The sequence below is a fragment of the Rhamphochromis sp. 'chilingali' genome (genome assembly GCF_963969265.1).
Source record: "Rhamphochromis sp. 'chilingali' genome assembly, chromosome: 18".
Classification (NCBI taxonomy): Eukaryota; Metazoa; Chordata; class Actinopteri; order Cichliformes; family Cichlidae; genus Rhamphochromis; species Rhamphochromis sp. 'chilingali'.
In genome coordinates, this window is record NC_137945.1 from 10,002,494 (window position 1) to 10,026,305 (window position 23,812).

General features: G+C 41.7%; 2 protein-coding genes across 2 annotated transcripts in view; one reads left to right on the plus strand and one right to left on the minus strand.

The window, feature by feature from the left end:
* Positions 1-2,057: 2,057 nt before the first annotated feature.
* tmtopsb (teleost multiple tissue opsin b) overlaps positions 2,058-23,812 on the plus strand; it is a 54,246-nt gene continuing 32,491 nt past the window's right edge. The window contains exon 1 of the mRNA XM_080864156.1: positions 2,058-2,701. Within this exon, the coding sequence (XP_080720282.1) occupies positions 2,320-2,701 (382 nt within the window). The 5' untranslated portion in view covers positions 2,058-2,319. The remainder of the gene's footprint in view (positions 2,702-23,812) is intronic.
* On the minus strand, positions 8,668-16,393 carry LOC308385314 (histone H1-like). The gene is made up of 2 exons (XM_080864157.1): positions 11,708-16,393; positions 8,668-11,608 (listed from the first exon to the last, which is right to left on the minus strand). Exon 1 carries the CDS (start codon positions 13,896-13,898, stop codon positions 13,443-13,445), a length of 456 nt encoding a protein of 151 aa, XP_080720283.1. The 5' UTR covers positions 13,899-16,393; the 3' UTR covers positions 8,668-11,608; positions 11,708-13,442.

Below are 23,812 nucleotides of genomic sequence, written 5' to 3' on the forward strand. Positions count from 1 at the left end.
GGGGGTCTAGCCTTACCGGATACAGTCGAACTCCTGACTTAAGTTCCAAAGGCGTGTCGAGTTAGATTAGTTAGCTATTTTAAATTGGTGAGTGTGAACTGTTGTGTTAGTCTTGCGATAGTTTGGCGACCTGCTCAAGTCCACCCTGCTACCTTGAATTTGATAGGCGGGAGATAATTGATGGATAGTGTTTATCGATTGTGATGAAGTATCCTGGGCAGCAAAACTTAAGATTCCAAGAAAAAAATATACAGAAAACTATTTTCTTGGAGAAATTCCTCTTCTGAGACCCCTGCGTGCTTAAATTCAAAGAATTGAGTTTCACACCTTCAGATGATGTCCATACTCCCCTGGAGTGTTCACAAAGGTCAAAACAGCAGACATCTTTGTGTTACTGAAGAAACAGACACGTTTGTACAATCTCTGAAAGTCACAGCAACATGTTGACTGGCCTCTGTCTGTGCATGGGTCTGTGCCAAATGCCAAGAAACCATCCGTACTGGGAAAATGAAACAAGCTGTCCCATTGTGGCAGGTAGCCATTTTCAGACCCTATTGGCATGTCTACATTTCACTCACAACCTTTGAGGAGAAATGGGTCTGTGTTCTTATGGGTTAATACAAAGCTCACTGAACTTACATAAAAAGTCTTGGAAAACACAAACCTCAGAAGGGGGGAACTAATAAAACACAAGACCAAGAAAGAAAAAAAACAAGCAGAAGAGGGGGATGATAAATGCACAGATATGTGAACACAGATAAAACTAATGAGGATGAGGTAGACTGAAAGAAACTCAAAGACAAACAGGGGGTGCCACAGAGAAAAGTATAAGTCACAGGAAAATGGGCGGAAAAACCAAACCACAAAAGCAAAATAAGTAAAAGCCAAAGGAAAAAACATAAATGAGACCAGAACAGTGAATTCAGCTTTCTTGGCACACTTTGAGCTCCTGAGTAACTCACTTACCACCTTTTAATGGCTACTTCCTGCAGGATGATGAATATCTAAAAAAAAAACGAAAGTTCCTCAGACTTCAGCAGCCTCCCTTCAATCCAGATCTGGATCTGGCAGACAGCTTTGAGATGCGCACGAATGGGAGATTGACATCTGAAAAATCTGCAGAAAGTATATGACGGAATCATGTCAACATGGAGCAGAACCTCAAAGATTTATTCCCAAAATCTTTGGGGAATCCACAAAGACACAGAGACCGACTGAGAGCAGAGGGAGGTTCTACCCAGTATTAGTATAGCAACAAAGTGCTTGTTAGTGTATTTTTCTAACCACGAGTTGCTAATAGTCATATATGCCACATTTTCCTGTTCGCTCTTACTAAGAACTCCCTTTGAAATGATGCCATGTCTCTTTGTGTGTTTGTCAAAAGTGGAGAGGGAAAGACAGCAGACGCAGCATCTAAGAATAAGCACAGCAAGAGCAACAGGAAACCCTTGACTGACAGAAAGGAAGGCTGTGAGCTGGAGACAGTATCATTGATTCCCATGCTTTTGATAGTGTGCTATCAAAATGCTTTTGATAGTTAGCTGTCAAAAGCATAGCATAGCTTTTGGACCTTGAAATCAAGCTGTGACCAATAGGTCCCTATGTAAATTATAAATATACAAACACGGTTATCAGTCTGTGATCAGCCAGCAGATCAGAGAGCTCAAAAGAGGATGGAGCCCTTCCCCCTTCAGGCTGTAACATACTGATCTCTTGTCAGACAGCTTATGGATTTTCTGTTTCAATCCTGACATGAGAACTGAGTGATTCCTTTTAATTACACGTATATGTTAGAAAAATCAGGACAAATCTGAATCCCTTCACCCGTCACGCAGCTTTTAAGTTTGTTTCCCTACATGTTGTTGTGTAACGCGTTGATTGATGGTGCAGGTGTGACCGTGGCTCGAGCCTGTTACACACATCCACTACACATCCACACATACAAACACCACCCACCGCTTCTTGTTTGAGGTGTTTGTCTCCCAGCCCGTTAAAGGGCGCTGTGGGTGATAAAAGCTCAGGCGCACTTAAGTGGCCGCGCCTGAAAAGGAGCGCACCTCTCCGGAGCGCACGGTGGAGGGGCGGGTCTAACGGGACAGAGCATCTCTTCTCCTCATTCATTCGCAAAGTGTCTCTCTCAGACTAGAAAGTAGATTAATACTTACAGAAATTACCCCCTTGCCTTACCTTCATGCGCGCAGACTGTGGAGACATCCGTACGCCTTCGCCTCTCCAGATGAGTGAAAAGCACCGAGACCGGATGGTTCCCTCCCGAGGTACAAACTTCCGACTGGTGCAAACTTCGCGGCTCATCCCGGTATGATAATTTCCAACTTGAGCCTGAGCTGCGCGCACTGTCCCGAGGGAGTAGCCCACAGCACTGAGGCGACGGACGCGTACGAGGAGGTATCCGGTTCCCTGCCCCCTCCGTCCCTGAGCCCGACTGGGCACCTTGTGGTGGCGGTGTGCCTGGGCTTCATCGGCACTTTCGGGTTTCTCAGTAACTTCCTGGTGCTCACGCTGTTCTGCCGGTACCGGGCTCTGCGCACGCCCATGAATCTCATGCTGGTGAGCATCTCCGCGAGCGACCTGCTGGTTAGTGTGCTGGGGACTCCGTTCAGCTTCGCAGCCAGCACCCAGGGGCGGTGGTTGATCGGACGCGCTGGGTGCGTTTGGTATGGGTTCGTTAACTCATGTTTGGGTAAGAATATTTATTATTATCATTATTAATAATTTATTATTTTTATAATTATTTTAATTAATATGTTTCATTGGAGAATGAATGGCCAAAACAACAGAAGTATTTCTTTTAATTTCTTTTAATGTCTAATCTTCGCTTTCCTTTTATTTCCCCTCAACAAAAATCGAAATACTTATTGCATCGTATTCTGTTGCCTGTCAGACCGGGTCTGTTTATAATTTCATACAATTTTCGTCTTTTCCCAACAAATTTAGCCTGTGTGAAAATCTCATGTCATCATCATTTTTATCCAAAGCTGTTTCACAGGCAAAATTAAATGGCAGCTTGCAATGCATTCCTCGACTGCAGCAATGGGCAACAGAAATTCGGCATGATTAACAGCTTAATTTTCCAGGTAATTTCATAAAACGATTAATATTAATTAAAGGTAATTCGAGTTTTGTTATGAAGGCATCATCTGATGGTGGTGTGCTTCCAAACTTCCCTTACAGGGACATAAATAATGCGATCTGGTGAAGAGGACTCTGTAGCTAGATTTTTTATTTTCATTTTTTTGCAGGGAGAAGATGATTGGCGTTGAAAAGATGAACGCTAAAATAAACATAAAACATGGAAAAAGCATTTCTGATCGCATTACGCAATAAATCTGCTCTTGTAAGGCTCTTATCTGGATCCTCAGAGGTCTTGTCTCAGATTTGTGCGCACAGGACTGTTGACAGAGCTGGGATCAAACCAGTGACCTTTCGGTTTCGGGGCAATCACTGTAATTACTGTCTGGGATTGATTGATTGATGTCAGCCCCATGTTCACAAACCAAAGAATCCTGATTTTCTACCCACTGGAGCGATGAAAACCAGGGAAGAACACCAGGATGATTGGGAGGTGATCCTGCTGTGCCAGACTTTTTTCTCTCCCCTGAATGCAGATGTTCTTCTTTTGCACTAAAGGGACTTTCAAGTTTTAAGTGAACAATCAGCCTGCCCATAGACTTGAATACAGACCTGTCTTCACCTGTAAAGAGAGAGAACAAAAATGTCACTATAAAACCAGTTGTTTTCTCTAAGGAGTCTTGACAGCAAAGTTTGAGTGCTATTAAATGTGATGTTTCATTTGTGAAGTCTGAATTTGCAAGAATGTGCTGTTCCCCTTAATTTATGTGGTTTGTCTGTGGAGTTTGGAGTGAAGTTTGGGAAGATTTTGGCAGTTTTCTCTTTACACCTTGACTTGAACATAGATGTAGTAAGCTGTTGCCGTTTCATCTGTGGAGTCTGAACTTGCTGTAAAGTTAAGTACGCTGCTGTTGCTCTTTATTTAGCTGTTTTCATGGTGGAGCCTGGACTTTCAGGGAGGTGCACTGAGATGTTGTTGCTCTTAAATCTCTTCTCACTTAGAAGTTTGGAATTCAAGCAGTGTAAGGTGCAGCAGGATGTTGCTGTCACCTCTAAATATATTGTTTTACCTTCTGAGTCTGCACTTGGAGGAAGGTGCAGTACAATATTGCACTTGACTCAGCCATTTTATGAGTAGTCTAGTGTGATATAAGGTGCTCTACGGTGGTATTGTTTTCTCTTTGGAGTCAGGACGGTTTAGTGAAGTCAGTTGTCAAATCTCTTAAATTAAATTACTTTTTTATGGAGTCTGTCACTCTTAAATCTGCCGTTTTCTCTTTGGAGTCCTAACCTGCAGCATAGTTTCTCCCCCCTCAAACCACTTTCAATTTGGCCTGTGTTTTCTCATCTTTTCCCCACTGACCCAGCTCAACTTCACAGTTACTGGCCTGGTCAGCAGCTGCTCAATAAAGCCCTGGATGCTACAAGCATCGTCTTCTATAATCTATAACCTATACCTATATAGGTAATCAGAGCAGGTAACCTATATAGGTTATAGATATATAACCAGTTTTCTGGTTATATATCTATAACCAGAAAACTGAGCACTTAAGTTTGGACTATAATTTTTTCCACTGGTGCACGTTCAGGAACAACTGTGGAATAAACAAGCAATAACCAAGAGGATCAAAACTGTACGTAATGGGATCAAAGGGTTGTCTGAAAAATTACACACACAAAAAAAAAACCCTTGAGTGAGATGCTTCAGAGATGTTTCAGAGATGGGCACCCTGACATCAAAGAATTGAGTCGGGAGTGATTGATGACTTTTTGGTTTGAATTGATCAGACAAGTGGAAAAACAAGGAAATGTGCAGCCCAGTATGGACAGACGGTAACCTCACATCATACTGAGTGAGGCTTGTGGTATTTATTTATAAAATGCTGTGGGATTTGTTTCTTTCATCTCGAAGAGGAGTCAGAGCTCAAGCTAGACTGTTTTCTGGTGGAATAAAAGGGAACTCGAGGAGGAGCTTCAACTTGAATTGTGTTGTCTCTTTAGAATAAATAGTTAGATATAACCCAACAAACATCACTGCCTGCATTTCACAGAAAAGTAATCTTTTCAGATGCTTGGAAAGACCTTATTTCTGGCAAAACTGAGGTACTTGTGTTCGACCCTGACAATTTTTCTAAGGAGGTCAGTCATTACACCGGCTCCCACTCCAGCAATATCATATCATCTGCTAAGAGCCTTGGTATCATGTTTCATCAGTATTTGCATTTTGAATCTCATATCTAATCCAGTCTTGTTGCCTTCATTTAAGAAACATCACAAAAAACAAACCTCAATGATCAACTAGCCTGTGTCAAACAGGCCCAAACTCAGCAGCTAGGCTCCTAACAAGCCTGGGAAATTCAGAATTTTAAAGTTTCATTAATAACATGTAAAGACCTACACGGCAGGCATGTATACCAGGCCTGCTGAGATTTTATTCCAACATTTGGCCTCTCCAATCATCTGATCATCTGTTTCATGCTTTTATTTTAAGAGGTGACCACGCTTTTGAAGTTGGAGCTCCTACACTTTGGAACAGGCTGGCTTAATTTAATTTTAAACATCTGCTGAAAACTCATTTTGACTCATTTTCTTAATCGTTCTGCTCTTTACTTTTAGCTCTTGTTCTTGTATGTGTGAAAGTGTGCATGCAAGAATGAATGTAGGATTGTATGTTTGACTGTGTGGACATGTATACTTATCTTTAATCTTTAATGTGTGGTTTTATCCCAAATATAAAGTAATAATGTTAAAAAAAATCTATATACATAAATTTGTTATTATTATCTAAAAAAAAGATTAGTGGATGCTTTAACATGACATTTGATTTGGTTATGATTTGATAGTAATCACATTTACAGAGCACCTACTTGGGTACACAGACTCATAGCTCCATATGCACTGTGAATTTATTTATACCTGCAACTTGAAGATCAGAGCTTATTGTCTGCATGCTGTGATGTCATGGTGTTGCAGTAGTGGGTTCCAACTTTCTGTTTTTTGAGGAGTTTGCAAAGATCAGAGCATTCCTATAGGCTCAAATTGTGGTCATAAATATTTTGTACTTGTAAATCGGTTTTGTACTTGTAAATCAGGATTTATATGTGAAAAAAAGAATTTGTGTGTGGACTTAGCCAAAATAAATACGTGTGAAACTCTGTAAGTTACAAAAACGAATTTTGACCCTATTTTTCCTCCTTTCATCTGATTGGTCAATGTCATGTCAATCACAAATTTTACTATCCAATCAGAGAACAGATTGGTTTGGCTGTCGGAGGGGCGCTTTTTTGAACTGCAGGGGTCCGTTCTTCGTACCTCGCTAAGTAGGTTAGCCGGATTAGATTGTTGACGATTTCGCGTGATCCTGGATCAGTCGGTTCCCCGAAGCTCATCCGGGACTTGCTGTCATAGCAACAGAGCCGTAAGCGTAAACCTGCTCGGGAGCAGGTTTACTTTATGTAAACAGGATTAGATCGCGGCCACGCAGGTATGTCCGCGTCATCATACGAAAGCAACAGCGATATTCCACCACTGTTTCACCATAAATAAATAACATCAATGTAACTAAAGACAATGCAGCACCTGATCCATTTATTGATTTCACACAGGTCATTTCCTAAAAAAGGGAAATGTACTATTAACATTCTATTACATGTATGTGATTATTACAGATTTAATTCATATTTCAGAGTAGCAATTGTAAATTACTTCGTGTAATCAAGATGAGAGACCACGGCTATAAAAGCGAAGGTGGATTTGGGAAGCCTGTCGCAGCCATGTCCTGTCCGTATACGCGAGCCACCCATTGCGGAAGGTGCAAGATTGATAAGGAGAGTCCTCAGAATTCAGCGTATATTGCGGGACAGACAGGATCCTTTAGCTCAGCGCGACAGTGTGCTCATAGAGAGATATCGATTTTCCCGTGAGGGTATTATTCACTTAACCAACTTGTTGACGAGGGGGTGCAGGACCACCACCTGTCTTTTTTTCCTCTGCCCTTTTCTTGGTTGCTGTTATAAACAAACAAACAGATTATTCCAGGGTCTCTTTCCAAGAGACTAAAAGCAATATAAGTGATAAATATTACCATTCTGTAGGATATTCTTATATTTCACTTTTACCTGTTCCCATGTTCTAGTGGGTCCTGTCGTGGCTCTAATGTGAAAGAGGATAAAATATAACATATTATAATATAATGTAATATAATATTGGATAATATAGTGTAATATAATAAATCTACCCTACCGCCTACTGGTGTTGGCCAGAGGGGCCGATGGCGCGATATGGCAGCCTGGCTTCTGTCAGTCTGCCCCAGGGCAGCTGTGGCTACAACTGTAGCTGCCTCCACCAGTGTGTGAATGTGAGAGTGACTGAATAGTGGCATTGTAAAGCGCTTTGGGTGCCTTGAAAAGCGCTATATCAATCCACTCCATTATTATTGTTATTATTAAATTACTTACGAGTTTAATTTGTCAGCAACTTCCTGCCAGCCCTCGCTCCTTGCTTTTGCAGCCTTTGCAGTGTTCCCTTGCGTTCTGATTAAACTCTGAAACTCCTGAAATCCCTCACTCAAGAGTTCTTGCTCTGCTGCCGAAAAATACCGAGCCGAGCGCGCTCCGTCGACATTTTCGCCGACCAATCAGAGGGTTGCCGATCAATGTTTCTACTATCGATGCGTGGCCCCTTTTACGACACCCAGTGATGTCACATTACTGCGTCCAGCTGTACTAATCGTCAACAGCAGGTGTGTTCGGGGAACCGGATTAGCGAGCTCACGGTTAGCGCGATGATTTGATCTTGGATGTGTCATTTGATCTTGGATGTAGTAAGCGACGTACGAAGAACGGGCCCCTGGTCCTTGAAGGGTAATACAGTTTGAAGCTGGAGGATCTCTATATAAATATCCGATAGAAGCGAGGTCCCATAACTTTCAGCAGCTGTTGAAAGGGTAAAGTTGTGGTATATCAGTGGTTAGAAATACCATTATTACTTTAGGATTAGTTTAACACAAAGTCAGACCCAGGACCATGGCTGTGAGTCACAGTGCGCAGCATAAAGGTCCTTTCACATCGGGTGCAGGATGTGCTGCTAATGCTAACTAAAAGCAAAGGCGCTGGCTGCTGAGCTCTGTGGGTTTTTGCAGCAGCTCTACCTGTACTAGATGCACCTGCTCCTTGTCGTTTCTATCTCTGACTTTATGTTCTCTATAAGAGTTTTTTTTTTTTTTTTTGCCAGTTCTTCAAATGTTCAACAAAAACATGTATGCTAATTCATAACGAAGAAAGCTTTGTAACTATCCCCACTAGTGAAGACTGTCATTTCCAAAACACTGCCCCCCCCTCCCCCGCGGTTCGCAGTGCTGTTGAAAAGGCTGTGGAAGTCCCTGTATTAAGCACATAAACCTGCGACACAAAAATCACCAAACCACCACAGACTGTTTTCCTTCGTGGTGATGAAGGAAAACGCTGGGCTGGCATGTAAAAGGGCATTTATTCCTGTTAGGTTTGTAGCTTGAACCCATCCGCTGGAACGTTGAAGACAATATAATTACACTGCTAAGCAAGACACAAGTAGGCAAACTTCTTCATGGTACTCGTGCACGGGAGAGAACCGGACAAACGCCGTTCCTTCGCTTGACCCCAGTAGCTCTCGTCCGTGCTCCCATACACTGTCCTTTTATTGAGGTTACATGAATATGCATAGGTTCATTAACATACGACGTCTACATACAAACAAAGAGTACCTTGCCTGTGTGTGTGTGTGTGTGTGTGTGTGTGTGTGTGTGTGTGTGTGTGTGTGTGTGTGTGTGTGTGTGTGTGTGTGTGTGTGTGTGTGTGTGTGTTGCTGATCAAAGGGTTAAACATCCTTGGTCAGGAAGAGGGTAGCCTCCCCCTCACCCTAGATGGTTCATCCTAGATAACACGGTGAGGAAGTCCTGCAGTTCATCTAAACAAAGAGCACTTAGACTAGAACAGACGTAGCTACGTTAATCCTACCATAAAATAATAAGACACGGTATGACCTCTCATGCTCCCAAAGTGCTGTCTAATACACACAAAGTTTGCAGACTATCAAGGATCAAAACCTCTACCAATCTACAACTAATTACAAAACTCTAAGCATATATAAGTAAATATTTCTAAGCATAAATGACAATCAACAATACAAATCTAACATTTCCCCCCTTTTTGACCTTTATGCCTGAAAAGTTCCCAGGTATGAATACCTCATGTCTGACAGTTTCAATGCAAACATTTTTATACTCAGCATATGTCAAATCACCCTAAATTACTGAAAAGGTACACAGTTCAACAAATGTATTAGCAGTTACCCCATTCATTGAGCTCATCTCATGGCAAACTGCATCTTACGAGCAACCAAAGAAATTGTTAATTTAATAGTGAAACTAAAAAAGTAACATTTTGAAAAACATCTCAACTTGGTGGTGCTTCCTCCGGGTGTGCACATCACATGTCTTTCTGCAGAGTGGTTTAAGCTCTGCAGGGCGTCATGAATGTCTCTTCCAGTTGTTTCCATCACTGTCCATAGGACCAGAGTCCAAATGTATGTAGAATAGACATTCAAACATACTAGTTGGTTTTGTGGTTCATCAACATGGGTCTCAGCTATTTCCAAGCTGCAGACCTCTCAGCACTCTAGTTTTATGGCCTCCCATTACCTCACTTCAGACCTTCGTCTTGTGAGGGGGATATTTATGACTCCTTCATTGTCCTTCATTGTCCATACTCTGCAGAAAACACCTCTGTGGAAAGGGTGCAGGGTTGTCTTACTGCTATTATGATCCCAGCAGCCTTCAGAGTGTCATCGTATGCACAGTACAGTGGCACAGCATTAGGTGATGTTCATAGGAAACTGCTGTCATCACCACCATAGCTTCCGGTTCCTGTGCTTTCACAGAATCATGATGTCATCCTCGAACTCCTTCTACGCTGTCGATGGAGCTTGGCACGCTCCTCATCCCCTGAGTGTTTATGTTCCAACGCTGCTGAAGGTTTAAGGCAGAGCACGTCGTACACCTTAGTCGTCTTCCTCAGCGTCAATATTGAATCTTTCATTTTATTTAAAATCTTGCTGTGGGAAGTCTCCTCTTGATTTCCTGGAAGCTTAGTAGCACAGCTCTCTGTGTGATGTCTGCTGTGCTGAAGATGATCTCTGATCCTCCTGAAGCCTCTCTCCCATCTTGTGGACAATCCTCTCCTCTATTTTGCAGGCAGTTTCATGGTCCTTGCTGTGGCTCCAAGGTCTGATTTCATGATGGGCCCCAATCAGCTTGATCTTTGACCTCAACCACTGCCTGGTCCTGTCAGCTATGCGCTTCTCACTGGGCCTCTGAAGATTTCTCAGGAGATTACTGCTGCACCTGTATTTCCTTGCTAGGAAGACAAACTATTTGGAGAGTATGTCAACAATCATCAAACCACATTCTTTAGTTCAGTGAACTTCACTTATAGGCCATCAAAGCCTCATCTGAACATGGGTGCACCACTTGCATAGGTTTAATATTTGTAAATAAAACGGCTAATCACACAAATCACTGCAACAATAATAAAAAACATTGTTTAATGTTAATCCTTGGACTCCACCTCTTGACGCATGGACATTCCCATGCGTCAACTCACCAAACCTGGATTCCAGTCTTAAAGAAAAAGATTAGCTAGATCATATCCCAGGCAACATCAGGGCATCTCCTCCCCTGGAGCAGCACCACCCTGGACCTATAACCCTGCAATGAAAATGTTAGTGTGCTTTGCATATTAAGTTTGCTTAACACCTGGCTCTCCCAGGAGCCTGCATACACACCATCATGGCCTGGAAAGCAAAATCTGGAAGTAAAATCAAACTCCATACCTGTAAACAATTGTATCATAAGGACAAGAAGCATTCAACATCAGCAAGACAAGTGTCATGTGCAGGTTTTCTCAAATCAGTAAACTACAATTATTTTCATAAGTCGCCTCAGACATGGATCATCCCATGTACTCAGGCAACATTAATGTAATCGGTGACTGCTGTTAAGCAAAGACACTCCACTTATATATTACTATGGGCTCAAAAGTGGCCAGCTAATGAGCCCATATCAAACTATCCCAGAAACACTGTATCTCTTATTTTTTTTACTCATGTCACTTGTCCGTTTCAGCTGAATCTTCCACAGCATTCTCAAAGAAACTAACATTAGCAATACACATTGACTGTAGTCAGACAGAGGTCAGACACAGGTCAACAGGTTCCAGAGGTGCCATAAAAACACCATAAAGTCAACCCTAGCTGTGGAAAGAAGTAACACCAGTTCTCAACACAGGAAATTTCACACAGGTTATTCACATTATCAAAGTAACCTTCACATTTTCCCATCAACACAATGCAACAGCATCACCACTCATAACCTGTAAACACAGTTTTCCTCACACATAAACCCAGAAATCCTGTAGTAGGAAAAAACATCAACCAGTCGTCCTGGTATAAATCGCATCATCAATTCACATGAAGAACTGGCATGCTGCAAGAAAAGAAAATGCAAATATTAGCGCTTGCGCAGGCGTATGCATACTTTGTCACAGATATCTCTGTAAGCAACTCAAGCCTATGAATAACACACCTGATAAATGCACAGACACAGAAAATGGCATTTAAAAGGTTAAATCATCATGCAACCTCGAGTGTTGCTGTCATCTTTCTGCTCCTGTAAAAGGAAACACATGGGTTCATCTGCACCTTTGTCAGGTGGGGGTTAGCTTCACACAATCATGTTCAGTCAGTCAGTCAGTCAGATATTTTAAAATTCTTACTCATTCACTCAGTGGTTCCTTCTTTTGCTAATTGTGGAAATTATCATCGCATTCGTTTCCACGCTCAGCAAAACGACGTTATTTCAAAAAGAAAAATAATTTAGACTGGATTTCCTCGTTGAATCCTTTTTGGGGGGGACTCTCATTTCCTAATTGTCCCAAATAAGTGGCTTTCTCCTGAACCCATTTTAAATGTGGAGAAACTCACTTGCAACAATTTTCTTGACGACGTGTAACGCTTTTAATTCCCGACTTGCAGATCTGCTCAAAGAAAAGAAATTCACAAGCAAAAATCAGTGCTTGTTCAAAAATGAAAAATAAAAAATAACAGAGATTATCAAACCAAACTCTCAGTGCACTGTGAAAGTATCAAAATAAAAAGGCCTTGTTAAGTCATGACACAAGCTCCTCATCTCAGGAGGGTAAATCATACCATTAGCATGGTTTATCATACCATCATACTAATCGGCAGGCTCAACTTCACAACAAAAGAAAAATCATCAGCTGCACAACACACAACATAATCCTAATGTCTTATTAGCTATGAGTTTAATTACCAGGTCTGTGCTCTTCACTCATTTAGGCCACAGATCTATTTTATTCAATTTCCCTTTTCCCTTCATCATAAAACATGTGACATGCTGTCATGCACTTCACAAAACAGTCTGTTCTGACGTATTCAGAGTTGTGTATCTAAATACAGGATTCACTCGCACATCAAAGCAGGAAACTCAGTGTTTTAGAGTCTCCACTCAACACACAACAACTCCAACACATCTCATTCACTCATACTAGAATTCAGTCACCTTTCATTAATCTAAAACTGATCAACTAATTTGCATATCAGCTATTAACCCACTAAGTTGACAGGACGACAGAAAAGCATGTTCAAAATAGTATCACAAAAGACAATTTCCCTCATACAGTAAATTACATGTGCTGCCTCAATCAAACAGGAAGCTTCTCCCAATTTACCATTTTAACAACTAAATTTATTGTCTGATCACTGGTTGGTCAAACCAGGATCTTTTTTCTCACAAAAGTTAAACTGTTGTCCTGCAACTTGGAGAGTCAATTTTTTTCTTTAGGATAAATTCAGCATTTGATAACAAGTGTCTGCTAAATTGACACTATTGTAACACTGATGAAAGATAACAAGCTAATTTTCATTGCATGGGTTTGTGTTATTAGGCAGGTCTAATGCATGTCTGTGGAGCTGCATCTCCAGCAGAGCATGTTCTTAAAGCTGCCTTTCCTACACATTTCTCTGCTATTATTTAATCATTTCTTAACTAATGTGCTATGAGTCTTCATGAGTCATTTTGTGTTTGGAATTGTTAGTAGGGTTAATGCATGTTCTGCTTGTGTGTGTGTGATTTTGTATATGTTTCTATTTTCGCAATGTTTCAGACTCCGTCTCAATTTTCCAACTTAAGCAGTCAGTTTTCTTTTCCCCAGGTTTGCTAACCCAAATTTTGATTTCCCACATTAAATAATTCCTATGTGTTCTCACCTAGTCTTCTCACTCTGTTGTCCTCTCCCTCTTCAACAGTCCCGGCAGTTCTCCTTCAGCTTTGTCCTGTCTAGTAGCTGAAGTGCTGCTGCTGCCTTCTTGGGCGACTTCTTAGCAGCTGCTGCCGGTTTCTTGGCTTTGGCTGCGGCGGGCTTCTTGGCTTTGCTCTCAGTAGCCTTGTTCATCTTGAAGGATCCGGAGGTCCTGGTGCCCTTCGCCACCAGGCTCTTGATGGCGGTCTTGACACGGGCCTTGTTCTTGTCCACATCGTAGCCTCCGGCAGCCAGAGCCTTCTTGAGAGCGGCCACAGACAGGCCGTTGCGCTCCTTGGAAGCGGCCACGGCTTTCACAATCAGCTCGCCCACGCTGAGGCCGACCTTCTTGGGCTTGGAAGTCATCGTCTTCTTCTTCTTGGCCTGAACCTCGGCGCAGGGCGTGTTTATGATGGAGCCTTTCCCACCACAGCGCTGGCACGTTGAACGCATCATGAAGGGTCCATTTCTTTCATGTCGCTAGCCGCATGTGGCTTGCCCGAGTCACTCAGTCCTTTTTGAGCATTTCAACATGCTGCCGCCGCAGACCCTGGCCTCAGATCCAGCAAGTTTAGCGCGCTGATCTCCAAAAAAGTCCCGAAGGCCAGAAAGACGTCAAATAAGTGTCTCGTGCTGAGAACTCAAACAAAAACTCCTCTTCACGCTGCCATCTTGCTCGCCCCTCCGTGAAATTCAACCAATCAGACAGGAAGATGGGTTTGCTTTCTTCTTCTGCTGCTGTTTATCCACATTGCTGCTGCTTTGCTGGGACTTTTTGTGCTCAGGACTTGCTGCTGTCTCTTTATCATGGAGCTGCATTCCTTATCTTCAGGGAGGAGTGAGCTCGCTTGTGAGGTTGAGAAACACATGGCACTGTAAATAAGTCAGCCAGAAACTTGGCCTGCATGTTTCCAATGATGTTAAACTATAACTTTCTTCCGACCGCTGCATGTGGAAAATTGATTCAGGTCTGCTTTTCACCTGAAAGTGACAAACTAAGACATTTCATTATTATCATCACTGCTTAATCAACACACATCTCTCTCTGTGTGTGTTTTTGTGAACAGTCTTTTCTTAAAAGCAGAAAATGAAATTGTAGTTGTTTTTGGCTGATCAACACAAAACCTTTTTCCTATGATTTTTCTTTTTCACTCTTTTTTTTCGTTACAATAGCTGGTGACCTGCAGAATCACCGCTCTCACTCACAATCAAAGGCAATTACTTTTACACAGCGCACAAAAACACTGTGATGTCAGACACATTCACACTCACTTTTTCATCTGCATAAATAAACCATATGGCTGGAGATATGTGCCATGGTGATCCATAAGCATGATCACCAGTTTATTTAATTATTTTTAATCCAACAAAACAAATAAACAAAAACATGATGCTGATGCTACACACACACACACGAGTCAAGGTGCAGAAAAACTGCTCATGGAAACGCTGCACACTCTCTGTTTCCCTCTCTTTGAGTAGTTCTCAGACAGCTCTTGATCTGATAATGTGTAGCTTGCTCATCAGCTCAAAAAACAAAAACAAAACTGCAACGCGACATCACACAGTAGTTGCATGCTCTGCCCACAGTGGCAAAGTCTTACACTTACATATTCAACTCAGCTTCTCCATCATGTACTTTTAGATGTTTCATACAGGGTTCAGCATATTAGTTGTTTTCACAGGTGTGCTGTATATCTCAACAATGGTTCATAATAAGACGAAAGTCTTCCACACAGGTCAAGTGCCTCTATGCACTTCATTAGTTTAAATATTTACCTATAACACTTCACCTCACATGTCATTGTACTGAATTTAAGCAACCACAAGCTTAATGTAGGTTACTTTTAACAACTATCCACCTCAATGGTTTGGCACACAGGCTGTTAACATTTTGTGTCAGGAAGGGGTGGGGGGAAAGCCACCCACCAGAGCACAGCTGCTGATGTGGGCTGGCCTTTTCCACACACTCTTCAAGGCTGGTGTGTTTTCTGAAAACTTCTAACATTTGAATCTCTTCCATTTATAAGCCTGCGATTAACCGCACGGCTCAGGTCCGCGTGAAACCCGCGCGACCGCATTCGCGTGCACCCACGCAGCTGTGGAGCCTTCGCTCTCTCTCTTTTATACATAAATACTTTGTGCTGCCAGGAGCAAAGTCCAGCACAAACGTCTTTCTCCCTCTAACTCACTCTTGGTTGCTTAGAAACCCATGATAACAACAACAGTCGGTGTTACAGACCACGTGTTCTGCTCCGCACGCACTCACACAACAACAACAACAAAAACGACGACGACGACAACAATGACAACAACACAAAATAGGCCTACTCCGGACTCACACCGGACCGCTCGGGACCCTGACCCAGTTGTGGGACGCTCACCCACTCGCGCGACAAAACCCAATGAAGGGACGCTCGGGACACACACCCAGGGCGATTTCAAAACCGGACACTCACCGGACGCTTGGGACCCTTGGGCGATTTAACCAAAACTTCTTTTTCGGGACACTAACCCAGTTATCGCTCCACAAAGCAGCGAACTTCTCAACGCCTCACAAAATGGCGGAGACTGCACAACGACACGGTTATAGAGTCGGCCTCTTTAAACTTACTTGGCGTTGCTTAGCGTGTAATATCAGCCTGAATCCCGCCGATCGCCATTCATCGAGGAGAAGGACAGACAGCGAATCCACAGGAACTTCCTGGCTGACGTCAGTCTTTCAGCGTGCCTCCCCCCCCTCGGTGAATGCGATCCCAGGGATCCGGCATCGAAGGACCAATTAATGTTAGGTTTGTAGCTTGAACCCATCCGCTGGAACGTTGAAGACAATATAATTACACTGCTAAGCAAGACACAAGTAGGCAAACTTCTTCATGGTACTCGTGCACGGGAGAGAACCGGACAAACGCCGTTCCTTCGCTTGACCCCAGTAGCTCTCGTCCGTGCTCCCATACACTGTCCTTTTATTGAGGTTACATGAATATGCATAGGTTCATTAACATACGACGTCTACATACAAACAAAGAGTACCTTGCCTGTGTGTGTGTGTGTGTGTGTGTGTGTGTGTGTGTGTGTGTGTGTGTGTGTGTGTGTGTGTGTGTTGCTGATCAAAGGGTTAAACATCCTTGGTCAGGAAGAGGGTAGCCTCCCCCTCACCCTAGATGGTTCATCCTAGATAACACGGTGAGGAAGTCCTGCAGTTCATCTAAACAAAGAGCACTTAGACTAGAACAGACGTAGCTACGTTAATCCTACCATAAAATAATAAGACACGGTATGACCTCTCATGCTCCCAAAGTGCTGTCTAATACACACAAAGTTTGCAGACTATCAAGGATCAAAACCTCTACCAATCTACAACTAATTACAAAACTCTAAGCATATATAAGTAAATATTTCTAAGCATAAATGACAATCAACAATACAAATCTAACAATTCCCTTCAAGGACCTGAAGCTCCATAAAGTAGGGGTGCAACGATATTCGTATCGATATTGAACCGTTCGATACAGTGCTTTCGGTTCGGTACGCATATGTATGAACAATACAACATTTGTAATTTATTTTATCAATTTTCCTTCTGACGATGCTGTCTGTGTTGAGCGCTCAGTGAATCTGCGTTCGACTACTCCGCCTAGGCTGCACTGTCCAGCGCAGATCCACTGAGCGCTCAACACAGACAGCATTGTCAGAAGGAAGAGGGCAGGGCACCTCCCCCACCCTCATTCAGATCTGGCGTTTGGAATTATTTTGGTTTTCATGTGACGTATGACCCTGAAGGTAAGCGAGTCATGGACTAAAGTAAAACAGTATGTTGGATGTGCCATGCAATGCTCAATTACATGGGTGGGAGCTAGTGTGTTAGTGCAGTTAGCTCGTTAACGTGTTGGCCGTCTAGCCCCATGCACGGAGCTATCGGCGGTAGCTCGTTAACGGAGATTTGCCGTGTTGTGGCGTTAAGGTCATTTCAACGAGATTAACCTGAAAGCACTAGTGGGAACACAACGAATATGACTGCACATTTACGCCGACATCATCCTAGTGCAAAGACAAGTGGAAGCAGACAAAAAAAAGCAAGCATGCTACAAACTTTAGCCGAGTCATTTAGACAGCTGTTAGCACATGATTCTCCTTATGCTGCTGAGAATATAGCCCAGAAGAAGCGGATAGTATAGCTTTTATTTTGGAAAGAGCCATTTCTCTGTAATAAACTCTCTTTTCCAAAGATGAGTGATTCCTCAATCAGACACAGGGCTTGCAATATCGCTAGCCCGACGTCCCAGAGCTAGCGATTTTTTCAGTCGGGCTACCAAAATCGATCTCTGCCCTGCCCGTCGGGCTATTGTAGGAAAAATATATGTCAATGCTTTTGCATTCTTTCAGAAATGTAGCTGGGTAATTATGTCATTGGCATCGGTGAGCCACTGTCAATATGTGACATATTGAAGTCGCGTTTGAATTTGCGCTTGTTTTTTTGCTTTCACTTTGCAATCGTGCGAACTGTGTATAGAGAGCAACAGCACTGATCTGTGAGTGATGATAATTTGTGCACCAATTCCTCTGACATCGTCTTATTAATCGTTAGCTTACTATGCAAACATGACGCAGCAAGCTTAAACATGTGAGAGGTTGATCGCGCAGAGAATCGCTGAGCTTATGTGAGTGCGTGTGTAAAAGCATTTCAGTTCTGCTGAGCCAAATAAGACAGGTCAGGGTGAAGAAGTGACAGCCAAAGAAAAGCTTACCACAAAACGGAGAAGTTATGACAAATCAAACTATAAGGCAAAAAGAAAGTGCAGCTTTATGGTTTCATGGACAAAAGAATTTCTGTGGCTGCAATATGATGAGCTAAATAACCAGGGCTGCACATAAGTGGTCCGCAGGTGCGCATTCGCTGTCAAAATAAAAAACACGCACAAGGGTTAGGGTTAAATTTAAAAACTGTACTTTTGAGTTAAAATATATATTTATAATTTTAATAAATGACAAATTAAAAATGCACGAACATTTTTTGTATCGAAAAAATATCGAACCGTGACACCAAAGTATCGAACCGAACCGAACCGTGAATTTTGTGTATCGTTGCACCCCTACCATAAAGCACCCCTCCAATAGCCAAACCCATCTGTTCTCTGATTGGATAGTTAAATTTGTGATTGACATGACATTGGCCAATCAGATCAAAGGAAGAAAAGTCGGGTCAAAATTCGTACTTGTAACTTGCAGAGTTTCGCACGTATTTTTTGGCTAAGTCCACACACAAATCTTTTTTACACACACACAAATTCTTTTTACACATACAAATCCTGATTTACAAGTACAAAATATTTATGACCACAATTTGAGCCCATACATTCCCTTTCACTTTTCAACTACATATCAATCTTTTCAATGAGTTTCTGCTGGTGAAAATCTATTTGTATTCAGTGGATTAAATATTTGCAACAGCTTAACAAATTTCAGCAATTTGTTTGCATGTAAGAAGCTTCATACTGTTGAAATGCAGTGGCACAAAGTGATGGCAGAGTTCTGTTGTGCACTTCAATTGCTACAAATCTTACCAGCCTGCATTAGAAGCAGCTCCAACTAAAAAAAACTAAATAACTGAATTGAAGAAATAAATAAGAACTACCTTTATTTATCCGAGTGTTACTAGAAATATGTATTAAACTGGATACAGCAAAATTTATAGGTCTAGAAATAAGCTACTCAGTTTGTCGAGACTGATGTGAAAACAGAGCTGAGACCTAATTTCATCCCCTGTCTGGGTGAGCTGAGGTGAAATTCTGTCTGTTTTTTAATTCGCTAATGAGACATTGTCTGCTCTGATGCACGCACAGCAGAGCTACAGTGGTGATGGTTAGCAGGCTTGTCATCAAGCCTCATCAGGTCACTTTTGCTGGAATAAGGTCATTCTCATGAAGTCACTGACAACCATTTTCTCTTTTTCTCTGTCTTTTGTTGTTGTTTTGTTTCTCTGTGAACAAGCCAACACTGATTAATGGGCAAGCTATTGGAAGTGTATAATTGGGTAACAGACATGGGAAAGACTTTCTATGGCTTTAATTGTAAGTTTATTGGATGTTTGTGCTCTTGTGAACCTGCTTTAATGCACAAACGTGTGCATGTTATTCAAGAAATTATACTCAGATCAGATTAACTGTGTTGGGGGAATGAATCATTTTCTGAAAGAAATGTGGAAGTAGTGCTAATGTCACTTATATTCCACCAGTCTGTGTCAACTTTGGCACTGAACATTTTTTCTGTTGCAGATTAAACATATTTGACAGATGAAGTGAATGACATTGATCACTTTGTTATAACAACTCCTGTGGTTTTAGAATTCATATGGATGTGACTTTGCCACTTATCACTCATTGAGAGAGCCTCAATGTTATACAGTCTTTAAGACAGATACAGATATTTGGTGATTTCAAAATCAGATATTTAGATATATGTTCAATTTTTTGTCTTTGACACAAAACATACACAAATTTGAGGGAAAGCTATTTGTGTATGCAACAGAGACTGCCCTCTGGTGGACAAATGATGCAACATCATTGAAGGGGTTGAAGGGTGTTTCTCTAATTTACTTTTTCAATTTTCTCTTATTAGCGTTTATAAATGCTGATGCCAAATAGCTAATATCAGCTAAATCAATATGCGGATGAATCAGTTGGGCTGTAGACAGCAGTGGCTGCCCCCAACTGTTCAGTGGGACAAACTACAACAACACAAAAACTGCTCAGGACCACCTGGAGGTGCTCAAGGCAACGGCACACCAAAGATTTCACGAATGCACTGGAATAAGCCCGACCCACAAAAGCTGAACTTACAGGAGTCATTAGCAATTAATATTGTAGTTGCCAGCTTGAGTCATACTTAGTGGACCTGTTACAATCATTTCCAGCTAAATCCACTCTTAATATCATCACAGAGCCAAGAATAGAAAAAACAGTCTGAAACTGAGTTTGAAGTCTGAGTTTTTAGATTACTCTCACATATAGAAAAGTCTCCACTTCAGAGGTAAAACATTTAGTGGTCTAATGGATTTGTTATATCTGTGGAAACTTTTCTCTTCTTTTCTTTTCCCTATTCTTTTAATCTAATAGTGCTTATATTACAATTTTACAATACGTCCCCTGTTTAAAGTTTGCAGATGACATGACATTTGCTCTCAGAAATGTGGTGGCAGAAATCAGACTCATAGAATCTCCTAACCTGATCAGAGAAACCAGGTTAGGTATTTACATAATACTGAAGGAATTGCATACAGTAAACATAGTGCTGCATGTTGTGCTGAGGTGGCAGTGATGGGTAATGCAGAGAAATGAAGAAAAAAAATTATGTCAGCTGGAGTGTACGAGGAAGATGGATGGAAAGAGACAGCAGGAGTGAGATGAAGAAGGAGAAAGAGAGAGTGAGACAAAGGAAAAGAATGAGAAGAAAAAAGACAATGAAAGATGATTAGCTCCTGTGCTGACTCAGGCTTGGAACGTGGGGTCATTCATTTTACCATAAATCTATTCCACACTAGTATGGAGTTGGATGGGGAAGAATCGGGCCTCAGGTGAAAATCCCATTAAAATGCATGTTGCAGAATCAGAGTGGGCCAAGTTTGAATCAAAGCCAACTTTTAGGGGTTGATATTCTAACCAGGCTCCAAGTGCAGACTGTGCAGTCAATATAGGAAATGAATGGAAGATTTGTTGCCTTTAGAAGTTGCCCAGTTGCTGAGGTGGCAGACCATTCATATGAAGAGAATCCACTATATATTTACCAGAGTGTATTGTTTACCGGAGATTATGCAATTAATTTCTTTCCACAATACTCATTTGGTTTTCTTGTCCTTTTCATGAGCTTTTATATTGCTTCCTAAAACAACAGTAAGATCAATGCTATACTTTTACTGTGCAAATAGATTGAATAATTATATAAAATATGAAAGAAATCACACTACAGAGAGTATTTAGAAGTGTTTTAGGGGTGGGGGGGAGGGAAGTAACCAATAAGATGAGTGTGGCGCAAGTATTAGATTTAACAGGTGACCCTTTTGGATGGATAGATGTCAGTGGTTCTTTCAGCTTGTCCCCCTTGTTTCTTTGGCAAATGACACGTGGACAGTGTTGCCAGCAGAAAGCCTCTTCTCTCTTAGAAGAGGTTGAAAGCACAGCTTAGGTTTTCAAAGTTGCATCCAAACAAAGATTTCTGTATCTTCTGTATCTCCTTTGGAAAGACAAGCCCAAAGTGGAGATGCTTGTCCATCATGCACAGCCTCACTTTTGGAGTAAGCCAAACTCAGCATGTCAGCACAAATATAGTGTGGTGGTGGAGGGATGTTGGGGTCGCTTTGCAGCCATAGAACCTGGGCAATTTGCAGTCACTGAGTTGACCATTAAGTCCTCTGTATGCCAAAGTGTTCTAGAGGCCATCTGCCTGACAGCTAAAGCCTGGCCCATGCATCAGAACAATGATCCTGAGCACAGCAACAAATCTACAACAGAATGACTTAAAAAGAAAAGAAGGTGTTGCAATGAAACAGTCAAAGTCTACTCCTCAATCATAGTGAAATGCTGTGGTGGGACCTTAAGAGAAATGTGAAAAAAGTCATACAGAAAGAAAATATGGGCTAGAGTTCACATAACTGTACATTTAAGAATATTACAAGCTTCATTTATTAATTTCATTTAATTACATTTTTTAATCAGATGTTGGACACTGGAGTCAATTGTAAATTACCTAAGAACTCAAAGAGATGAGAATAGGCCTGGCTCAGGAGTCAACCTTATGCCTAATGAGATGCTGGGTTTTTGTTGTTGTTGTTGTTTTAATTTGTGGATGTTGAGTTTACCGAACTGCAGAATTTCACTCTTAAATGTTTTGCTATCAGCCTTGTTTGTACTTTGTCCTTTGGGGGCTGTTGTATTAAAGGATGTAAGCCTTTTCTCCCTGCGACTGTGAACTGGATAAGCAGTTAAGAAAACTGATGGATGGAAGTCTTTTTCATTAAGAAAAAAAAAACACAGAGGGAGGTAAAGAAAAAATTATTATTTTTCCTTGTCCAATTTTATTGTTATTCAAAAATAATCTTTATCTGTATGGCTCCTTTAGTGCAGGTTAATGTTGACACTAATGGTTAAACGTAATCAGCAATACAATATTATTATCTCACAAACAGCTTCTTCCCCTGAGCCATTCAGAGTGCCAACAAACACTATCCCCCACCCCCCTCTCCTCCCTACTCACCTCACCAATCTGAGCCACGGTGTGAGCACCCCTCATCACTCAGGCCACACACATACAGACTCTATACTCAGACCAGGTTCTTTGCACTGCTTCCAACACTTTGTTCGCCAATTTGTGTCTTTTCTATGGTGTGCCTTTCTCTTATTTTGTGTGTAGGAGTCTCAGCCATTGCCTTGAGAAGGAAAAGTGGAAGAGCTTCTAGGTCAGTTATGTAGGAATTTTCCAACTGGGATGAAACCCCAGGGCAGATGCAGAACATGCCATGGAGGGTTTGTCTCTAGGCTAGAATGGTGGGGACAGAGTGGGAAAAGTCTTCTGAGACTTCCTCTGGTGGAAAATGGATGAGTGGATTGGGGGAAGTGTTCTCTCTAAACAGAGACAGACTGCTGCTGTGATGATACGGCTGTCACTATGACTTTAACCATGACTAAGATTTATTAGTTATGATTCTTGCTCTGATTATTTTTTTTTAATGAGTCTGACTCTGTATGTATGCAGAGATGGTTTATTGTGTTGAAGCTACTGTATGTCGGCAACATAATGAAGCACACAGGTTCAGACAGTAACAGCTGGATGTGTCCGTGGATGCCACCACATCAGCTGCTGGGTGAAGCAGCTGCAGCTGTGTTCACAATCAGTAGCTGCACACTGTTGGAGGCGATCCTTTTAAAATGAGGAGTGAGCACAAAATCCACAAATAATAATATTAATAATAATGGATTGCATTTATATAGCACTTTTCGGGGCCCTCAAAGCGCTTTACAATTCCACTATTCATTCACTCTCACATTCACACACTGGTGGAGGCAAACTACAGTTGTAGCTACAGCTGCTCTGGGGCAGACTGACAAAGTGTAACATTAACCATTCTTTGCAATGTATCAGCAGATTGCTTCCCTGAACGTGGTACACAGTACCACAAACTCACACAAGCTGTTTAGATCATTTTTATAAAACACTACTGCTGCACTCTGAAAAAATACATTTTTAGGGTAAAAACATTAAAGAAATGCAAAGCCAACCTGGCCAAAGAACTGACTTTGGAGACCCCTAGTGGCGACTTTAAATATATGGCAATTAAAATATTTGTTTTCATTTTTTTTTTAGTGTGTTGGCTTTTA